Raw genomic sequence first — 22,396 nt, 5'->3', positions numbered from 1 at the left:
ACGAAAAGCTTCCCCTCAGTAGTCGTTAAATCTGCAGTGATTGATTCCAAAAGCACATGAATATTTTTCAAGAAGAATTTTTCGATCTGAGAAGCCACTAAAACAGTATGAGTCCCTCCTCCTGAAATGCTGAGAAGTGATAGCAATGCCGATAGCCCTCCTCACAAACTGTTCATTACACTCAACATTCTACTTTCACAGGAGTGACTACAGCTGTGGTTAACTACCTTCATTTTGTAGGAATGTGCGAATATTCGAAGACTTCGAATATTCGAACGAATATTACAGTATTCAAATTCGCTTCGACGTGAATTTAAATAATTCTAAATTTAGAAGTATTCGAAATGAATGAATAGACATATATACACCGCATGTAACCTCCTGTAAAGATGGTTTCACTGCAGTGGAGGGGTGCTATACCGTGAAAACACCTATCCAGAGGAAATCCACACTGCCGCGAAGTCCCGCTTCAAGGTTAAATGAATGTATTACCCTCACATCGATTAATTAATTTTTGAGTTTAAAAGCTTGTTATACCGGCTTATAGGCTCTAAGTATAGTAAATTTTAAAATGTGTCGTATTTTATAGGTTATCACTTGCATTCTATCGAAAGTCAAATCCTGCTACTATTCAAAGCTACTTCCACTTCCCTTTGAACCAAAAAGAACAACATTTGCTCATACCTTGTTTCAATTTTAAAAGAATATTGTGCAGGTCTGTCGGGTCATGACAAATATGCTAATTTTTTAATATGTGACACATGCTATTCGAATTCGATTTGAAATTACTCGACCAAATCACTATTGGCTTTGAACTCGCTTCGAACCTAAAATTTACTATTCGCACATGCTTATCATTTTGACATCAACTGTTTTTGAAAAGTTTTCCAAATGCTCGTCGTCCCGTGAAATCCCTTTACCGCTTTGCGAGCCAGGCGCTCCTGGTACTTCTCCAACTCGTCGGCAGGTGCCGCTAGTCCCTCATCTATCTTTCATGCTGCCTGTGGCCTCCGCGATTAGCTTCGGCAATGGCATGTTACCGGAACTAATCCCGGAGGCCACGTGCTGCCGCTCATGATCATCAAGCTAAGGCAGCACCACTGTTCTGCTCACTACAAACGAAGGTGTATCGGTGCATATTAAGTTAGAAAATTTATAATAAAGAAGTGTACTGTATTTTAAAATTGATACAGAGACCATTAACCACGTGCACCAGTAAAAGGTCACGTGATGAGGATCATATGCATCTTCACTTTTTTTGCCGCATGAGGCGCCAAAAGTGACTTCAGTGAAGAAATAAAAATATGAATCTGCACCTAATCAGAAAAACAGGGCTCGTTTTAGTCAATACAATATAGAATCTTTCCATTCGTGGGATTACCTAAATTCGAATTCTGAGCGGTTGTCTGTCCCTTTAAGAAAACGCAAGCAAATAACTGCACCAAGTGCCACATTGAAAAAGCAGGACCATAATGTGCTGCCTTTCCCGAGAAGTTTCAGCAAGAACAAAAAAACAGTAAGAACGAATTTTTTTCAAAGCTTTTCAGCAAACTATGCACATAACTGCACACACACAATCTGTTACTTTACCTCATTTCCGCCTTTCGTGCTCCCCGTGGTCCTAGATGTCTTTCGGGACAACATACGATGCTCTTCAACCAAGGTGGCCGCTAGCACGTATATCTTCTTCATAACAGACGGAGCATGGTTTCTTTTTGACTCTTCAGCCGCAACCTTGAATAAGTGAGCAGGCACCATTCACTGTCAACACTGCGGCCACAGGCAGACACATGCTCACAAACAACAGGAAATGCATACTATAACGCAAATTTTCTTTTGCTTCTCAAGTCTGCCCTTTTATAATGTGAAACTTTTCTCTCCGTCTCTTGCTTCAAATGGACTTAAAATTTTTGTTCACACAACACAGCTGAGAAATCGCAACTGCCAAGAAATGAGGACACACCTTAAACATTAGTTGGGCTGCATCCCGAAAGCGATTTGCTTTTCGGTACAGCTCAACGGCGCTGAGAATCTTTCCTTCGTCGAGAAGGCGCCTCGCATACTGAGCCAGGAGCGTGTCAATTTCCCGCACATTGAATTCTTTGGCGAGCTCAATCGCGGTGTTCCACTCGTTGAGGGACACACATATGTCGATAGCTGCTTTCACCTTGTTGCACTGCACACAAAATGAAAAAAGAAAACAAAAAACACAACAACATAAGTGAAGTTTCATATTAAATCCTCATAGCATTGCAGAAGAAAACGTGCAGGTCACTTACCTTTTTATAAGCTTCAACAGCCTGGTTACACATGCCTATGGACCCAAACATAGAGCCAATGTCCTGCAAGAACAACATTTAAACTGTCAAAACTGAAAAATTTCAAGGTGCCAATACGAAAAAGAACCTACAAGCATACTAAATCTTCACGAAAACAACCTAGCCATGCCATGTCACATGTTGGATTGCAGATCTACATTCTGCAAGCCTATATAGTCTATAGTTGATTCTGTTATCGGTACCGAGGTCATAAAACTATTCAATATTTTTAATATTACACTCGCCGAAATGGTAAAGAACTCTACTGCAGTAATAATGAATAATTGTTGGGGTTTAACGTCCCAAAACCACAATATGATTATGAGGGATGCCGTAGTGGAAGACTCCGGAAACTGACTACCCAGGGTTCTTTAACGTAAACCTAAATCTAAGCATACGGGCCTCAAGCATTTTCGCCTCCATCGAAAATGCGGTCCCACGACCTGCGGGTAAACAGTTGAGCGCCATAACCACTAGACCACCATGGCGGGTAACTCTACTGCAGGCACACTTCCTCTGGTCTAACATAGCTGTTACCACAATGTTAGTTTACTCCTCTGTTGACATCATAAGCAGTAGAAGTGCAGCCCAAGCAATCTGCTACAAAAAAAAAAGACCAAGGTCTAAGTTCAATGGAAGCAAAATGTATGTGAGCGTCATGAAGGCAATGCAGCAGTGCTATGGAGAGAAACAGAAGAGAAAGCTAGCTAATACCACATTTATGCAGAGTTCATCATTCATACGAGTAGCAAAACTCCACATAGGCTCCACGTATCAAAACCCGGACACGGTATTAGCTGAAATCACGGAGGCCTTCTGGTTGTGGTTCCACCTTCAGGCAGAAAGATAAGCAAATAAATAAGATTTCTGTGTGTTGCAATGTGTAAGGCCGTAACCGATGCTGCATTGATGAAGCGAGCAGTGTGCTTACGCTTGTGGTCTACATTTCGCGGATGATAACGCAGCCGCAGAACTCTTTTGAACTTTCTTGAAAGGACCTGTTGTTCTTGCCACGACACCTCACACAATGACAGCGAAGACTGCAGCAATCATGGTGATGCGGTGTGTTTTCTGTCATCACTCCCAGGTGGCGTGTCGGTTTACTGTCGTTCGCAAATTCATCCATAGGTATGCAAGGGTTTCGGAATTGAGTTTTGCAACCGGTATGGTTGAAGAACCCTGACATTTATACACCATTAAAGTCACTTTGGAAAAAGCAATAATTTGTCAAAGCAAGACAATAAATGCCACTGTTAACAAGCTGTTGCATTGCTTTACTTGGAACTCCACATTAAATCACATCAAAGAGTAATGAAAACATTCCATAAAGGTAAGTCAGTGGAAAGCCCAATGTGGGGCGATATTTTGGACACTCTTTCAAATTCCACTGCATCGGCATTTCGAGACAATTGGAGAGGGCATAGAGGTCCTCTGAGGTAATGGATGTACTAGTGGCCCAGTGAGCCAGTCAGAAATGACCAGAATTTGAAAACACGGCAGAATTTGACAAGTGCACAAAACGGAACCTTGCTTATTAACCAACCCAGCAGAAGTGAGCGCATGTGAGCGAGATCAAGGACAGAGAGCTCTGTAAAAGTCCTGCGTGAACTTCAACGTACGCTGAGCAGCGGCTGCCCCTCCGGTAGGCTCTTCATGAGGTTCTCAAGACCATTGTAATCTTCTATGGCAAAATAAGCTTCAGCCAAGCGTGCATGATTATGGCCTTGCTTGTAGTAAGTGATTGCATTGTCCCTGCACAAACAAACAGAAGGGGTTAACACCTTGGTAATGATGGTAAGAGTGTTATGCCATTAATACTGGAACTACCACTGAGCATGAGTGTCGGGCCATTAAAAAAGAAAGAAAATGAGAAAGTGAGAAATTAGGACATTATCTGGAAAAGCGCACCATCCAAGAAGATTAGAGGGCATAAAGAGAGAAAATGATTCCAGGATCTTGATGGTATCCGTTAACGTCTGTATCAGACTTGGTAGTAATGGAATTACAGTAATGACATTACAGTAATTAAATTATGTACCTTTTACTGTAATGAGTAATGTAGTGAATTACTTTTGTGGGCTGTTAATTTAGTGATGTAATGACTTACTTCAAGCGAGTGATTTGCAATTACTTTTGAGTGAAACATAGCACGTCTATATCCACTTCCAAGTCCTTGCCAATCTGCCTGTTACATACGCCTTCTTAGTATACGTAATAAAAAACACACTTGTAATAAATGACAATGCTGTATAAATTTGCGAAGCGGTCGGTAAAACAAGAATATAATTCATGCTCACCACTTGTGCCTATCCGCATAGTAGTCTCCTATGGCATTCCAGGCTTCTTCAAGCTGCCTGTCGTCTGTGCCACTGTTGCCGCTCTTCAGTAGCTGGACGACACGAAACCAGTCTCCGAGCATCTTTCGCAGGGACACAGCCAGATCCCTACGAGCAGTTCCCACATCCCCCCCGTCGTCGCTCTAGCAACAATGATAGCTTCCTCCCACAGGTCGTCCTTAGAATCTCCTCTGGCAGTGGCGATAGCCTCGTAACTAACTATCGATCGCACTGTGACTAGGTTGTCTCCTTTGTTTTTCTTTAGCCTCATACTTGAGTAAAACATCGTTCGCGCATATGTACATTTTTCCGATTTTGGTCTCGGCAGGACTAGAACGGTACAAAGTGCAAAGCATCGTGGTGGCGCAAGTGGGAGAAATCAGAAGATGCGGCAGCAGTCGGCGTGACTGGAAAAACAAAACAAAGGTGGCATGCGAGCAATCAAAAACGAAGTACAAAAGAAAAGAGGAACTCAACTGAAAAGGGGTTGACACAAATAATGAAAGCACAGAGTGAGAGAAATTATAAACGTAATGTGCAAGTTCCTAAAGTACAGTGTACTGATGAACTTTGTTAAAGTGAGTTATTTGATAAACTGACCAATTTTAAGAACTCTATTTCTGTCTTTTTTAAGAAAACAGAGTGAGAAAGAAACAAATAATAAAGATGAGCTAAATATGAGTAAACAGACATAATATGAAGAACCACTTGCAACTCACAAATTCAGAACGTGACATTGGCAAGATAGCCGCTAGCATGCATTCCATTGTGCTAGTACGAACAAAGTAAAACATGAAAAAAAAAGAATTATTAAGTCATACTTTAACAACAATACACAACTTTTAAATCTGTGCAAACTGTGAATGCAAGTTTTATTAAAAAGTGAACTTTCTCTACACAAAGCTTCTGTGAAGATGAACATGTTTAAAAGCTCAACCTACACAAAGATGGTCAGCAAAACGAATGAAACAAAAAGCAACCAAGCTTAAATGGTGTCAGCATTCAAAGTGACATGCAAAGCAATTTTAGCAAAGATTTAGCAAAGGTAGCTAATCAAAACAATTTTTGGATTTCAAACACTCATGATAGTCGTACCAAAATTGAAAAAGAAGTCACATGCAGTGGATGCTGCTTCAGCAAAATGAGGCACCCATCATTTCAAATGTTTCCATACCATCTTGCAGTCGTATTTCCGAAATAAGAAACAAGAGAAATTAAACAAATCGACTTAAAAGCTAAATTTCATTTTAAAACCCCTTCCCTTTTCTAAACATATAGGATGGGGAAAAAACAGACTGCTTAACTTATCACATCTATATTCATCAGCTTATTCTTGAAACATAACCAGTATTCTATGCAGCTGCAAAGAACCATTATGAAAATGCAAAAGTGAAAATTTTTTGAAGTATTTTTAGTCCTAACAGGGGCGATTAAGTTGACAGTATTTGCAGTCATAAAAGCTCATGCCAAGTGACAGTTCCATCTCATCAAACAAACACAAATTTCACCATCACAACCCCACCTTCTGTCGATTTCCAGGTAGATTTTCTCCGCATCATCAAACTGCTTGAAGTATGCCTTGACCTCTGCTTTGCGTATATCTTCATTCTGAAAAAAAAAAAAACAATATCATGCAGTACTGTCGATTACAGAAGGCATATTTCGACACGTGTGAGGTTAAACTTGCTGTTACAAATAATCCCACAAAATTATTCTTAAGAAACCCTTGTGTTTCAGTACGGAAACTAGCAGTAGTTAAGATGGGATGGTGAGAGCACAGACAAGGTGCAGTCCAGCACCCTTAGGGCTGTTTGTTCCATTTTTAGATGTACCAAACAGCTCAGTTAATCACACTCTTTACACTTCACTTGTACACAGCAAGGTATTCTATCCCACGATAAGACATGAAAAACAGCCCAACCAGAGAGATTTGGAAAAGTTGCACGACTCCCTCTATTGTAATGAAGATTGAGTTTGTCTGCAAACTTCCTGATGTTCACGGATTACCGGGATACTGGCAGTGTCAACACTCAGCAGAAGCACAATCATGGACACATTGCCTCTTAATCCCTTTCTTGTTCTAAAAGAATATCCCCGAAACATGAAAATATGCCTGTAATTATAGTTCTGGTCAGAAGGACTTCTTCCATCATACATCTAGGTCTTAGTATGTTGGAACCTTAGAATTTCCCTACAATCAGGATGCAGTCAGTGTAGCAAGGTGCCGAACCCACGACCACATGCTTGGTGGCAGTATGCCACAGCCTGGTATATATGTTAAAGTTACAAGCATTAAACAACATTTTACCACATTTTAAACTACTCAGACGTGAGTGTATTTGAGATATGAACGAGGCACGATAAGAGATACGTACAGTGCACCACAAGTTCTGTAATTACAAAAGTTCGAGGCAGCAACCTCTTAAAGGGCCCCTCACCAGGCCACATAGCAAATTTTAGTTAGACGCTGGAAGCTGTTCTGTACCGAATGAAGAGCAGTGTGCCACAAGAATTTTTCAAATCGATTCAATACGAGCTGAGAAAAACAATAATTTGTAGCGGCGCGAAACCATGATGCGAGGAGGTGAGTTTCAAACCCTTGCCACTCGCCCCGTGTAGCCTTCGCAAGCAAAATCCCTTCCCTGCCCTCTTCACTTGACACATACGCACGAACACGTCATGCGCATGCATAATCACGTGCGCATGACGTGCCCGAGCCAGCCCGAGCACGCGAGTGGCGTTGCATAGCCGCTACCTTTTTATTTTTTTATGTAGCGGCCGTGGGCGTTTTGTCGGCGTCCTGTGGAGTGTGCTGCCTGTTTCTGCGGGACGGGCATGAAAGTTGCGACATTTGTACGCGCACGAGAGTGGCGGTATCATGAGCCGGTGCCGCATTAACGTTTACTTGGACGCGGTAGAATAAATGAGCATAATGAGTGCTCGAACGTGCCAGAACATTACTTTCGTTTCCAGGGCTGGCGTCTACTCGATGCGTTAACCGCGGGGACACGAACGCATGGGAAAGGGAGGCACATTAGCCCCGCATCTCGCTGCAATTCACAAAAAATTGAAAAAGACGCACACATTCCCTTTGTGTGTCTCATTATTTCTCTCAAGTTTTATTAATCTATTCAAGCAACAAATTACACAAACTACACATGTCATGTCAAATAATTATCGCACCGTCACGTGCTACTGTTGGCGACGTCAGAGCACAGTCGTCTACGTAGAGGAGCGACGTCACAGCACTACCATCTACGCAGGGCCATTTTCTCATGTACGTCATCCCCTCATTCTCTAAAGCGCGCGCCCGCGAGAGGAAGGGCAAGCAGCGTTCACCTTGAAATTTGACCCATTTCCGCGGTGCGTAGCGTTGCAAATTTTGGCAGACGTGATCGTGAACGCCCAGTGTATGCATTGCGCTCGTTAGCTCAAAATCGTCAAACCTGGTGAGGGGCCCTTTAAATGAACAGTGTATGACTCACAGGCAAATTGGCTATGTGTTTCACAAACTGAATTCCCTGGTAGTCCCGACAACGTACAAATGCCGTTTCTGCTGTCTGAAAGTCCATTTTCTGCAGGGCCGCTTCGGCCAGAAGTTGCCTGCGCGGAAAACAAGGGTTTGACCACTCAGATGTTTTCACCGAAAACGAAATCTAAGGCATCAAAATCAAAAAGAAAAGGCTTACCAAAGCCTCGGGTGAGAGTTATCTTCGATGAACTGTGTCGCCTCTTCTATGCCCACCTTGGCTAGAAGGTCTCTAGAATCTCTCAATGACTGCAGAAAAAGATAAAATCGACAGAGTGGTACGTCAGCACAACAGAAAGATGGGCGAGTGTGTGTAGGTTGATTATTCTCAATCATAGCACAAAAAGATGAAGCACACGACAAGGAGGCAAAAAGTAGGTAGTAGACAAATAGTAGGTCAATGTAGCTGCGGCACAAAATAAAATCTTTTATTAATTAAATTAAAATACACACCAAAGTCACAGTCTGATTATGAGGCATTCCACAGTGTAAGACTCCAGATTAATTTCCAACGACCTGCGGCTTTTTACTGCGCGTATAAATAAAAGTATATACAAGAGGTTTTGCATTTCGTGGCTATCAAGACCATAGCCGCTAAGTTACCATGGTAAGTAGAAAAGCTTACATAGGTTTCCATAATTGAATTATAATGGAGGATTTCATGAGTTATAATTAACAACAACTTAAAAATGTAGTGGCAAACATTCTGTGTATTCATGTCTACAAATCGTGCACTCATAATCGCGCGAGTCATAAAAAATCACAACAGTCAACCTTAATGCAGGGTGCAGATTTTCCTAACAATTATTTTCTTTAGCCCCTCTCCATGCCTCTCGTGACTGCCTCACACAACCACGATGTAAACATTGTTACCAGAACAGGTAATTCAATGCGATAACACGAGGATGGAAGAGCGGGAAAACAGCTCCTACATAATACAGCCCCATGCCGCAACATATTTTGATACTGGCAAATGTTGACTTGAAGGCAAGTAACAACATCTGAAAAGCTATGCCAATAAGGGACAAATGTGCACACTATTCCAACCTTTGCTTCCATGTTGCACACAAATTCCTGCCGTGGGTTCTCAGGGTCTTGCATGATTTCATCCAACAGGACCGTCCTGATCTCCAAATTTGAAAAGCTGCAAATGTATCCGCTCGACATGACCGGTTCCTGAGGAAATGAAAGCACGGAGCAATGGGAGTCAGGTCTTAGCATGCATTTACTGCAGATGACATTTCTGCACCCTATGAGAAGAGAGACCTTTGAATTCAGTATGTTGGCAGGCATAGCTTAAAATTAGCTCAATTTCAATATAACCGAGCGCAACGTAGTTACTGATGATGCATTATAATAAAGTGGCAGCAATCGATGACTAGAAAACTTTGTGGTACTATACTAAAAATATGCCATAATTTCCTGGTACCTTTCCGAATGAAGTAAAGTTGACTACACTGAAACCTCGTTATAACGAACACGGATATAACGAATTATCGGTTATAACGAAGTAAATGAAGAATAGTCTTGTCATAGCTACAGTGTTACAAATAAACGTTTATAACGAATTTTCGGATATAACGAAGTTATTTTCTTGGCAGATGCAACTTTGTTATAATGAGGTTTGAGTGTAATTGGTATGGATGCCCATTCTCATTCTAAATGCTGTATGATATTGCCTACAGTAATCTTGCGACTGTAGAGGGAAAGGGGAAGGTTAAAATGCAAATAGAAACAGTATGCCTGTGCATCAATTCAAGGTCTTTTTACATGCTGCTTTTTCAAACAAGACATTTTAAGTCCCATGAAAGAGGTTAGGCTTCTAACAATCGCAACGCTATCCTGTCAGTCACACTTGTTGTTACAGCAGTGAAATATATTCCTCTGCTTTAGACGTTTACTTTAGCTCTGTTTTATTACCTCAATGTCTGTCATTTCACCGAAACCAATCAATTCAAGACCACAAATTCTGTTGTCCAACAGACACTCACCTCGGGATCCAAGTTGCGAAAGACATACATGCGGGTCTTCTCCATCAACACAAACAGCTCAGAGTTGTCCTGCACGTGAGAATGCAACAACAAATTGTTATAACATTTTGACACAACACTTTAGATCAACACAGATTCTGAATTTGATTCATATTTATGTGTGCATTTCTGGTTAAAGGAAGAATTCCTGTACTGCTGCTATTACAGATCAGGAAATGCAAGACTAGAGAGTATCTCTTACAGCAAAGAGAACTTTGTTAACTCACATCTCCAAACGTGTCCAGTAGCAAAAAGTGCAAAGTACTGCAGGATGAAAGCCTCTCCCAATCACTGAAGATCATTTAGAGAGGCCTTCGTCCTACAGCTGACATAGAACAGGCGTGTGGCAATAACTCGGAAAGTACAACTTGATGTTACACCACCCAGACGTGCATACATGTTTTGGACAATCACGTTGTTCGGCTAACCAGGGCCAGCACGCTAACATGCCAATTATGTACATGTGGCCACAACGACAGCAAAGACAGAGCGACATCCATTCCTTAGATCAGCAGCTCGCACGAATGGTACTGGTTGCTGAACAACCAGCGAGACTGACAGGAGGCAGCTTACTCGCTTAGATTTCTTTCCCATAGAAACCATCTGGAAATTTCGGCGATATCAGAGCACATGTCGATAAGGCATATCGGACATGATTAAGGTGTTGTCATGACGCGTGCAACTCTGTTAGACTGACGTTCAACTGCATTTGGTAAGGAATACTTCACAACATTTCTTCTGCGAGAGGGATGTTACCTTTGCCCACTTGACGTCCCACACGTCTCGACGCTCGAAGGTTAGCTGTTCTCCTTCCGAAGACTTGGCCTCGAGGTCATAGAGGAGCAAGCAGCCCGTAATGTCTATCACTGACATTCGACTACAAAATAAAAAAAAGATTAGTGCACGTGAGGACGCTTACTTTAAGTATTGACAGAAGGTAAGTCAAGACCAAATACAAAGTGCCCTAATGCGTAGACATGCTGGGTACATGAGGACATCACTATTATAAATTAAAAAGATACTATAGTTCAACGTAAATGACACTTCCACATGAACTGAAAGATATAAAAAAAACGTGGCTGTCGCATGCTTCCTTGGCAAAAACAACATTCGAAGTGCATGTTGTATTTGTTTACGGTAGTTAATCTATATTCTAGCAAAACCTTCCGTAACAATCAGACTGCCTTTTTTTAAATGTGTGGCAGATATGACACATTAGCCATGTCTTATTTTTTGAAGGAATGTCAGTCTGTGAGCTTCCATACCAAGCCTGATATGTAATCAGTGCTTGAATACATAATTATTTAAATACACATTCAAAATGAAAGTGTCCATCAATTTCCTGCAACAGAGCGGAACAGCCTCATTCAAATAAAGAGACAATATATTCACATTACTACTGAGAAAATATTCATGTTTTCTGTGCATAGAAAACATTTTCTGTCTGAAAAAGAAAGCAAAAAAAAAAACAGACCGAGAGGTTATAACACAAAGTTATAAGACACAAGTTTCAATGTCAGTGCAGCTTGAAAAAACAAGAATAGCACGCTTGAATTGCAGGAGAAAAAGATGTTCTCAGTCACCTAGATGTGCAGTTTAGTGCAACCTTATTGGGCCGACAGGAGATGGCATATTTCTGAACAAGCATCAGCTGTGGCATAGAGTAGCGTTGAAACGTCCCCGATTCTCGCCCCTGAAATATTTATGGATGAAATAACGTACATTAAGCAATGTGTGGACAGAAAGACATTAAAAGAAAAAACGAGTTTTGGCATGACACTCACCACAATGAACATTTTCTCTGATGCTGCGAGACAGCATATCGGGTCTGTATTGACCTGAAACTAAATGCGTGCTATTTAAGTCTAGTATTTATCAAAGAGCTATCAAACTGAAAAAAAACAAAGAGGAATGACAGATTAGTTAGTCTTTCTGTGTGCGTGTAAAAATAAATTATTATTCTTCGTGTCCCGGCTGTCATATCGATGGCATTACTGTGTCATCATCGACTTCCAGGCATTTTTTCGTATTTTGTTCCATATTTTGTTATGGAGGAAGATTTAACCGGAGTTTCCAAGCAAATTCTGAACGTGAAGTGATAATAATTTTTTATAGGCGAACGATTGACAAGCTCCAGGAAGCCGCTGTAAAAATTCCATGATATCACAGTGATCCAGTGTAGAAATTAATCGGCCTCTAATATATATATACTATTCTTTCTGGCTGACGAACACTCCAACCACTGTATACCGACCCTATCTACAACTCCAAAACTGCGGTCCACAAATCCAGATTAACATGCTATTATTCTGTAACACTGCTTTCAAGCTATTCCTACTGACTATGAAAATAAGTGGTGACTCTCACTTGGTGCTTCTTTTTTGCCTGCAAAACAAAAACAGTGCATAAGGTTTACAAGATTAACATGGCATAACAGTCAATTACTGCTACCAAATTAGACGCTGTTGACTTAGACTTACTTCATAAATTTTGTCTACGTCATTTGAATTCTCTCCTTCTGTGGGGGCCTCATTTATATGTATGACTCTGGAAAGAAACAAATATAACATGAAGATTGCTAAATGGCACGCACAGCTTCAAACACCGAGTGAAACATAGGTTTAGATTCGGATGTCCACATATAGGGCAGCTTTTTTGCAAAATCTTGCCTTGGTCATTTCAAATGTGAATAAGTCATGGCACAAAAATCTTGCAAGAATTGATGTATTTGATACTGAAACTAATAAAAAAAATGCCAGCGTTACCTGTTGCCAAAAGTGACACAGAAGACAGAATATTAAGAAGACAGTATAAGAAATTGAGTGGGTTTTGCAACGTAAGTTTAGGTGCTACTCAAAACTAATCAGAACATGATACTAGCGTTTACTAACCCAACGGCTTTGCCAGGATAGCTTTGATAGTATATACGCACTAGTCATATATAACTATTTTGCTAAAGTTAAATTTAGAATTACACTAAAGAGTAACATTAAATCAGTTTAGACTGACAGAATATAGTCATTAGGCACCTCATTTTATTCAATTTAGCGATAATAGGTTGATTCTGAGAAGGGGAAATGAAAATCCATGTTTCATTTCTTAGAACTTCACACCATAACCTCAGCGCTGGAATGTACATATGACATCGAGAATTGCAATGCATTTCCTCATGTTTGGGCTGCTGCAGAATGGTGTAAGTTACAGAGAAATTGCTCACTTCTGTTTTTTGGTTCTAATTGAATACAGTGTAGAAAAAAAAAGGCAACTAGGCCTAAGGAGGCACAGTCAGAATATGTGACATCACAGTGACGAGCTCCTGCTTATTGTTTTTTTTTCCACTTTTCCGACTCGCCAAGGATTTCTGTGCAGTAAGGATATTGTTCTAAATGTGTAAGCATTTCTATGGTGACTCAACGAGAAAGCTGCGTGTCCGTCACTCTGTTATGCAAGATGAGTCACTACAGTAAAAGCTCGTTATTTTGACCCCCGTTAATTCGGAGAATCGGCTAATTCAGACATGCTCTCTGGTCCTGGCATATGTATTGTTTAATGGCATCAAACTCCTCATTAGATCGGCTATCACTAGCTTAAACCCGGTTAATTGGAACGATCCTCGAAGCGCCAAGTGCCGCAAATGTGCAACGCAAAGGGGCGATAACACCGTACGGTAACGGCGGTAACGACGTTTTGTGTTAATTTTTGTTTATTACCTTTTGGGTTAATTAAGACAAGTGGGTCTTGAGCCACAGTCACATTGTGAACGAAGTCGTGACTGGCGGAAATTGCTGCTTTTACACAGCTCTTATGCAAAGTACAGGATTTACGTATTCATCAAGAATATGAAAGTGTATTAATGGCAGAGAAGTTTGCTTATTGTTTTCTTCATACTTTCAATAATTCAGAATTCGGTTAATTCGGGCATTTTTCCCAGTCCTGTGAAATCCGAATTAACGAGCTTTTACTGTATACGCAAATAAATTTAAAAAACAAAATTAATTTTTTGGGTGGTGATTGGTTTCAAACGTAGGGCTCCACACTGCAAAAGTGAATGTCTTATCCACTGGACTAAACACCCACACATGTGTAATTTGCAAATATGTGAACCACATGAGTGTGTTACTGTACCAGCAGTACAAAACAAATGTAAAAAGAGAACACTTTTTATGAAGGTTTCATTTAAATATTTTGTAGTGGTGGAATAAAGACCTCTCTAAAAAAACACGTAAAGCCAACATGGAGAATAGTAAATATTGGGAAAATTCTGACCCATAACCACCAAAACAGAAGTTTCGGTGGTTATGGGATGTGCCTTCTGTCGGGCCGTTCCAGACGCCAACGAACGCTAGAAAGATGAACGACATCGTGCCAATGTCATACCTGCCAACCTAAGGACTTCTGAAATCTGGAGACTCACTGCAAGGGGATGAGACGAAGGGGGGGGGGGGGGGGCAGACAAAAATAGTTTCGGGCAACGCCTGTGATCGGTCAACAAAATTGCTTAGCATACGGCCCCCGCGCCAGTGGCCTTGGGAACACTGGAAGTGGGCCTGCTGCCTGACTGAAAAACTGTCACTATAGATGCGTTATAGCCTCTCTGCTGTTACTGTGCCCTCTCCAAACTGGGCCATAAGACTGGAGACGTGCCCACCAGTGTCAGCGGTTGGAGTGTGTGCATTTCTGGTGAAAGGAGGACAGCCCGACAGACAACAGGAAGTAGCAGTGGCCAGCGAACCTTTCCAGCTGCGTGGAAGTTCCCTTTCCTTTGGTGTGTCATATAAATAAGTTCGTGTTGTTTTAATAACCGGCTTTTGCTTTACTGTAGCTTTCTTTTTTTTTTCGAAATTGGGCTGATGCAGCTTATCGGGAGATTTAGGGCCACGATCATGCAATCGGGAAGACAGGTCAGAAATCTGGAGTCTCCCGGGTAAATCAGGAGAGTTGGCAGGCATGCAATGCCGGCCGGCAACAATGTCCCAGGGAAGACCGCAGCTGTGTAGAGTTTCCAACAATACAGCTCTGCGCTCGTATAATCGCCTAGACAGCTTCAAAAGGAGATTCTGCGTGGAGCTTTTGGTATGATTGATAAGTAATTTACTAACACAATTACAATTATCTTAATCTCTGAATGTTCCATTAATAACAGTTGTCTTTAAAGCAATAAAGCTTTCCCCAAAGACACTTTCCAGTGCACAACTGCAGTAAGAGATTTCTGAACACTTTAAGGTACAGTTAGAGGCAAACAAAAAGCTTTCGTTACAGAAATGGTCAGCAAAAGCACAAATATGAGATGTGTTATTAGTGGTAAGATCCACACACACACCTCTCGAGCACAGGCTTGCTTCGCTGTCCAGAGAGTTCAAGTACGGTGCGCCCCCTGGGCGTCTGAAAGCGCCACACAAAGATCTGATCCCTGGATGCAGCAAACACGTGCGATTCAGTCATAGACAGATGCAGGGGCTCTACTTCTGTCGTCGTGCTGTCCACTGGTGTCCCTATGGAGTTGCACACAATCAGGGCAAACTGAAAATGAAAGGAGTTTGCGAATTAGGATTGCGTCCCAAACGTCACAACAGCACAAAAAGGTTCTTAACGTGCCCTGTACAAATGTTGCTAGTGGCGATTGAATGGCGACTAGACTTTGTATGTCTTTAAAGACAATGTCTTCCTGGGCCTTTCCCGAATGCTTTTTGCCTGATGATGCCTGATAATGATAATTTCTGTCTGAATTCGAGTGAACAGTTGGAATAGTGGATTTGCATAAGACATTGGTACAAGTGCTGGATGCAGATAAATTTTAAAGAAGTTGGTTTTTTACTAGCCAAAAGAAAAACAGTTTAATCTATGAATTTGGTTTATTTTCAATGTTTTGTATTCAGGTATTTTTCTTATTCAAATAGCTAACTGTACGCCGTTACTTAATGCACCGTTTCTTTTTGTCCTCTGATCTGTTGCAATGGGGGCTGTGAGTTACAGACAATAAAATTAGGCACATTTTAAATGTTACCACAGCATATGCGGATAACCAACACTAGAAGAAAATAATTCATAGTGTGAATAATAAGGAAGCTTCCCTTGAATCATAGCTTCACGGCATTGTGAAGTGCGCCTGACAGGGCAGCTTCACAGCAGTGCAGGCCGCACTGCCGCGAAGCCACCTCTTGAGGTGGGTTATACATAACCCTTCATTCGTTTTGAATGGTTTGAAAACAAAAATTTGTGCGAAAGCAAATATCGTCATAATATTAGATCAAACGTTCATCCAAGCCAATAAAAAGCATTGCTGGCACTTTTAAAACTGAGCCTGTTTCACACATGGTATACTAATAGGTGAGGCCGTAGTGCCAATCATAAGGCATAATTAAAGCAAGTGACATTTCGGCTTTTTGGTATAAATTAACTGCTTTGACTTAAGCGTCACTAGAGGGCACAAAATATACACAAGAAATAATAAGAATTAAAAAAGAAACGTAAGATCAAATTAAGCTGACCTTTGGAGTGTTTCCATCTTCCCGTGTGGCAATCGTGCAGAATTCGCCCATAGCACACATCTTCTGCAGGTTCTTTATGTACTTTACATATTTCTGTGAACAGAACAAGGTGTAAATAAGAACAAGCACGTAAGGCCAAAAGTCATTACAATAAAATGGCTTGTTACAAGTCAAAGAATACAACCAACTGCAATTCTATTTGAAGCTACCGTAAAAGCACATGAATAAAAAATCTCATTGCAACAAAGCAAAAAGTTTCCTGGAACACAAGCTATTTCTAGTTAAGACAGAAGATCTACTGATCATTCCATGCTGATAAAGCCTAAACTACCCACAGTTAAAGGGACACTAAAGGCAAACGTTAAGTCGATGTTGACTGTTGAAATAGCGTTCTAGAAATCTCGTAGTGCTTGTTTCGTGCCACGGAAGTGCTGATTTTGAATGAAAATCACGTATTTGTGGTCCATATAAAGTTAGCGCACTTCAAATTACACCCCTAAAAAGGCCTCCTGACGTAGCATTTGGCTTGCCCAACGTTGCCCGCCTTTACTACCCAGCTGCCTACGCTGTGGTATCTGCTCTGAAGGGCACATTACGCAATATCACATGGACAAGGCATTTTGTCAAAATTTCCGTTAGAGCAACTTTCACAAGCATGCAAGGCACACGTAGCAATACGCGATAACGAAACTACCACTGAGACGCAACCGCACGAGCAGAGCGCAGCCCTGCGAAAACGGAACTTTTGCACAACCTGCGTTGTTCTCCTCGTAACGTCAAGTTCTCTTTTTGATGAATCAAACATAAATGCACAAGCAGCATTTTATTACATCTTGCCATGGTTGGAATGTTATTTTTTTTAATCATAAGTAGCTTGAATACTAGTGATAACTTGTACTCGGGACTCTTGACGTCATCGGACTCGTTCCAAAACGTCCCACTGGTGGCACATAAGTGTCCTTCATTTACCTTAATTTTTCGATTACTAGAGTACTGCTGTTGATAACAGTGACATTTTAGATGTTCTCAAACATTGACCTTTCACTCTTGAGAGAAATTTTTATTTGCCTTTAGTGTCCCTTTAAGAACAAAGATTTCTCCAGTTTTCACACGGCACCTTGATCGCTACTGAGCCCCAGTCAGGATCGAATTTCTTCATCTTCCACAAATAAGCTGATCGAAATCGAGAAATCTTGATCTCAATCAGACTCAATTGCAAATGAAAGTGCACCATGTGACACCCCCGTATTACCGATCGTTTTGAATTGATAAGGCCAAAATCACGCATGCAGCACCAAAAAACAAATATTAGGCTGGTGCAAATATTCGAGCACTTCAAATATCTGAACTCGCTTCGACACGAATTAAAATTATTCTAAATTTCGAAGTATTCGAAATGAATGATAGACATATATAAACCGCATGTAACCCCCTGTAAAGGTGGTTTCATTGCAGTAGAGGGGAGCAGCCCCGTGGATACACCTATCCAGGGCAAATCCGCACTGCTGCAAAGCCTCCCTTGAAGGTTAAATGAACATTTACCCTCACATCGATTCATCATTTCTTAAGTTTAAAAGATTGTTATGCCAGCTTATATACTCCAAGTATACTAAATATTAAAATTTAACATATTTTACAGGTTATCACTTGCATTCTGCTGAAAGTCAAATCGTGCTACTAATCAAAGTTGCTTCCATTTCCCTTTGAACCAAAAGGAATGACATTTGCACATGCCTTGTTACAATTTAAAAAAATATTGTGCAGGTTAGCTGGGTCATGACAAATTGGTCATCTTTTTTTACAATATGTGATTTATACTATTCGAATTCGATTCGAAATTATTCGACCAAATCACTATTCGCTTCGAACCTAAAGTTTACTATTCGCACAAGCCTAACAAATATCATCCCTACTGCCATCTTGTAAATGTTATCTTTAATTAAGTCCCACATAATCTATGTGGTAAAGTTGATTGAAGTGGTTCTAAACTTAAACATTTCTCGTTCTTACCTCGTTCGTGTTTGTGTTCCAGAAGATCACTGTGCTTTCAATGCGGTCTGCCTTGTTGAATGCATAGGCCACAGTGTTTGCCAGAAAGCACCACTAGTAACAAGGAAAAAAATTTTTTTTAATTAAGCAATTTCATTAATACAAGAGTCTACAACTCAAAGCTCTTGCAGACATCTCATAAGTAACTTCTAGAGAGGGAAAGAAATAATCACAGAAAAATTATACAGTAAAACCTCGGTAATTTGTACTCGGTTAATTGGGAATCCCGGATAATTTGTATTATTTGCGCGGTCCCAAATTTTTACATGTAAATTTAACCGGATAATTGGTGCGGCCAGTCTGCGACTTCCCGGTTAATTGGCACACTTGGCCGCGACTTCCAAGATATGCAAAGGGTGTTGCGAATCTCGGAGGCTGTAACTAAAACATGCATTTTTTTTTTTTGATGTATGGATCTCGAAGGCCATGTTTTTTTTTACCGGAAATACGTCGTAGACGCCATGTTTTAGCAATTGCCAGGCGGCGATGCGTGCGGTTGCGATCATGATCATCATCATCTCAACAGCGATGTTAGCCACTCTAGCGAAGTGAACGTTTTGTGGAGTCTTTGTGCCATTTGGATGTCGGCTGGCGAGCATTGTGCGATTCGGTGCGACTGCTCCATTTGTCTCCTGTCTCCGCTTGAGTGTCTTCCCTGTGAATTAGTTGATTGAGGTGTGCTTGGAAGGAAGATGCCGAAGTACAAGAGCTTGTCCCTGCACGAAAAGGTGTGCTTAATTGAAGAGGCCAGCAAGTCGACGGCGTCGAAAACGGCTCTCGCCGAAAAGCACCACGTGCCTCTGTCAACGCTGTGCAACATCATCAAGAATAAGGAGAAAATTCTCGATGCTTACAGCAAGACGCACTCGTCAAAGCGTACACGAGTACGTCCGCCTACGTACGCCGACGTTGAAGCAGCTCTGATCGACTGGCTGCAGAAAGCCAACGCAGCACACCTTCCTGTGAATGGGACCATATTGCGTGAGAAGGCCAACCAGCTGGCGCTGCAACTTGGACATTCTGAGTTTAAATGCAGCAATGGATGGTTTTGCCGATTTAAGGAGCGCAACAACCTGACATTCGTGACTGTTTGTGGCGAGAGTGGCAGCGCCGATCAGTCTGTTGTCGACGGCTGGAAGCAGCACACCTTGGCTCCACTACTCGCCAAGTACGAAGCAGCAGATGTTTACAACCTTGATGAAGCTGCTCTGTTCTACAAAATGTTGCCTACGAAGACGTTCGCTTTGAAGGAGGCAGACATTAAGGGGCGGAAACAGAACAAAGATAGAATCACTGTTTTGTTTGGTGCAAGCATGTGCGGTGAGCACAAGCTGCCACTGCTTGTTATTGGGAAGACAGAAAAGCCTCGTTGTTTCAAAAATGCACGACTGCCATCCAAGGATGACCTGATCTATAAAAACAACAAGAAAGCTTGGATGACGGCTGCACTCTTTGAAGAATACGTGCGGCACCTTGACCGCAAGTTTTCGGCCGCAGGGCGCAGCGTTTTGTTCGTCGTCGATAATTGCCCAGCTCACGGCGACATTCAGAACCTGCAGGCAATCAGGCTGGTCTTTCTACCCCCGAACACGACGTCGCTATCGCAGCCGATGGACCAGGGCGTCATACACCATACCAGGAAAATATATTGGTACAACCTGTTGAAGCGAATGCTCCTTTGCTATGACAACGGAAAGGAGTATAACATTGACCTCCTCGGTGGTATTTGCCTCATTGTTCACGCATGGAGGCAGGTGGAGGCCACCATTATTCGACGGTGTTGTGAAAGAAGAGGCAACCTCCGCTGAGTTTGCTGTCACCGCTGTCACTTGCCCGTTTGATGAAGAAGGGGAGACTCTCTGCGCTCGATATGAGGCTTTGCACGCGGACGAGGAGTGCACTCCAATCGGATTCTCCGAGTACGCAAATGTCGAGTGCACAGTGCAGACGTGTTACGCCGACATCGACAGCGAGATAGCTGCGAGATCGACCGATTCGGCCTCTAATGTTGACAGCGATGACGAGCCCTCCCGAGCACCCCCTTTGGCGGATGTCATCGATGCCTTGAGTGTTGTGCGCAGCTTCGTCGAGTGCAACGGCGGCGAGGCTGAGATGCTGCGCCTCATTGACAGGCTGGAAAATATGACTTTCAGTGCTGGGAACTACCGAACGCGTCAGTCACGCATGGAGGAATTTTTCTCCAAGTAGGCTGACTTGCCACAATAAAGGCGTGACTTCCGTACATCACGTTTTCTGGCTGATTTCTTTGATTTCGCGTTGTTTCGGATAATTGGGAATCCCGCTTAATTGGGATATTTTTCTCGGTCCCGAGGCCTTCGAATTAACGAGGTTTTACTGTACTATCAAGTTACATATTATATAGTGGAACCACATTGATAAGTTCCCGCTTAGTGCGATTTCCCGGCTCCTACACTCGCAATTGCGAAAACTAAAAATAACCCAATATAGAGCTATGTGTAATACGTTCCGGTTAATACATTCCCGGAAAATATGATTATTCAGCAGCAACGTTCAGCACCACAGGAAATTGCGGTCAAATGCCAGAAACGTTCTGCAGCCAGAAACTCTCATTCAGGTGTGTGAAAGGGGCCCTCTCGTGTGCTTGTGAAGCACTAAGTGGCAGACTGCCACCGTGCAGCGATGGCGGCTTCCCCGCAGTGCCTCATTTCCCCCCTCTGCGCCTTCTTTGCTTTGCTCATTTGTCCCCTCCGTGATTTCTTTGAATTGCTAGATCGCCCCCTCAGCCACTGCCTCTGCTCTCTGTCAACCATACACCGACCCGAAGACAGGTGGCCAAACCTTCAAACGGCTATAAAGAAATGCGTCTTTTCTGTAGCACTTAGCACGAATTCGCTGAGCACCGCAAATCCTTCATCCATAGCACGGTACGTAGATACGCACTCGTTCCACACACTTTTGTTCAGACCCAATGACTACAACAACAGCCGGGAGAACACTGCGGAGCTAACGATGCGGCACTAAGAGAGGATGCTGTCATTCCTCCAGTGCGCCACGGTTCAGCACGCGACCTACGGACACACACATGCTGCCGCTGCTACACAATGCGCCACGCCACTTAACCATAGCAATGCCACCGTTGTGCCCAATGGATACAGCCGATAAGACGTCATTTCCTCCACACTTTTCTCTCGAGAACGTTCATGTTTCAGGTTGCTCCGCCCATCGTGCGGTGCACTTCCAGTAGGCGTTCGTTTTGTTCTGGCTGGACAGTTCTGCTCACCTGCGGGCCACCAGAATCTGCCAGGACAAATTTGTGGAAGAAATCTGGAAGGTTTCTGCCTATCAGACGCCAAAAAGAGACGATGCGCACTTGCCGCCATCTTTGTGAGGACTTGACGGATCGCAATGCCGGCGCTTGGAGACTTCACCTTCAGTTGCCATTACGAGTGGTGGCAAATGTACCGCCGCATGTCTCAAGTTAGGACACAACGCAAACTGATCAGCATGTGTGTGTGACGTAGTAAGCGATAGCCATGAGCAGCTGTCACTTTTGGGGACACTCAATTTCACAAAATTTTGCATTGTGTTGTATCGCGATTGCTACATGCACTGCACAGAGTTGAGCTTGTCAAGCCGTCAGCGGTGCAGCAGTTTTCTTCACGAA

At 42.3% G+C, this 22,396-nt stretch overlaps 1 protein-coding gene across 1 annotated transcript in view; it reads right to left on the bottom strand.

The window, feature by feature from the left end:
* The window catches only part of LOC119383615 (WD repeat-containing protein 35), a 65,029-nt gene that overhangs the window by 19,659 nt on the left and 22,974 nt on the right, over window positions 1–22,396 (bottom strand). The window contains exons 11-28 of the mRNA XM_037651872.2: window positions 18,712–18,804; window positions 16,702–16,794; window positions 15,534–15,733; window positions 12,694–12,760; window positions 12,581–12,598; window positions 11,998–12,057; window positions 11,797–11,906; window positions 10,970–11,090; window positions 10,175–10,243; window positions 9,231–9,359; window positions 8,344–8,432; window positions 8,140–8,257; window positions 6,177–6,262; window positions 4,616–4,762; window positions 3,938–4,070; window positions 2,280–2,342; window positions 1,964–2,176; window positions 1,591–1,734 (exon numbers count right to left, since the gene is read on the bottom strand). Of these exons, the coding sequence (XP_037507800.1) occupies window positions 1,591–1,734; window positions 1,964–2,176; window positions 2,280–2,342; window positions 3,938–4,070; window positions 4,616–4,762; window positions 6,177–6,262; window positions 8,140–8,257; window positions 8,344–8,432; window positions 9,231–9,359; window positions 10,175–10,243; window positions 10,970–11,090; window positions 11,797–11,906; window positions 11,998–12,057; window positions 12,581–12,598; window positions 12,694–12,760; window positions 15,534–15,733; window positions 16,702–16,794; window positions 18,712–18,804 (1,953 nt within the window). The remainder of the gene's footprint in view (window positions 1–1,590; window positions 1,735–1,963; window positions 2,177–2,279; window positions 2,343–3,937; window positions 4,071–4,615; window positions 4,763–6,176; window positions 6,263–8,139; window positions 8,258–8,343; window positions 8,433–9,230; window positions 9,360–10,174; window positions 10,244–10,969; window positions 11,091–11,796; window positions 11,907–11,997; window positions 12,058–12,580; window positions 12,599–12,693; window positions 12,761–15,533; window positions 15,734–16,701; window positions 16,795–18,711; window positions 18,805–22,396) is intronic.

Source organism: Rhipicephalus sanguineus, chromosome 2 (assembly GCF_013339695.2).
Source record: "Rhipicephalus sanguineus isolate Rsan-2018 chromosome 2, BIME_Rsan_1.4, whole genome shotgun sequence".
Lineage (NCBI taxonomy): Eukaryota > Metazoa > Arthropoda > Arachnida > Ixodida > Ixodidae > Rhipicephalus > Rhipicephalus sanguineus.
The sequence above is the reverse complement of the archived record's forward strand: the minus strand, read 5'-3'. Positions and strand labels throughout refer to the sequence as shown.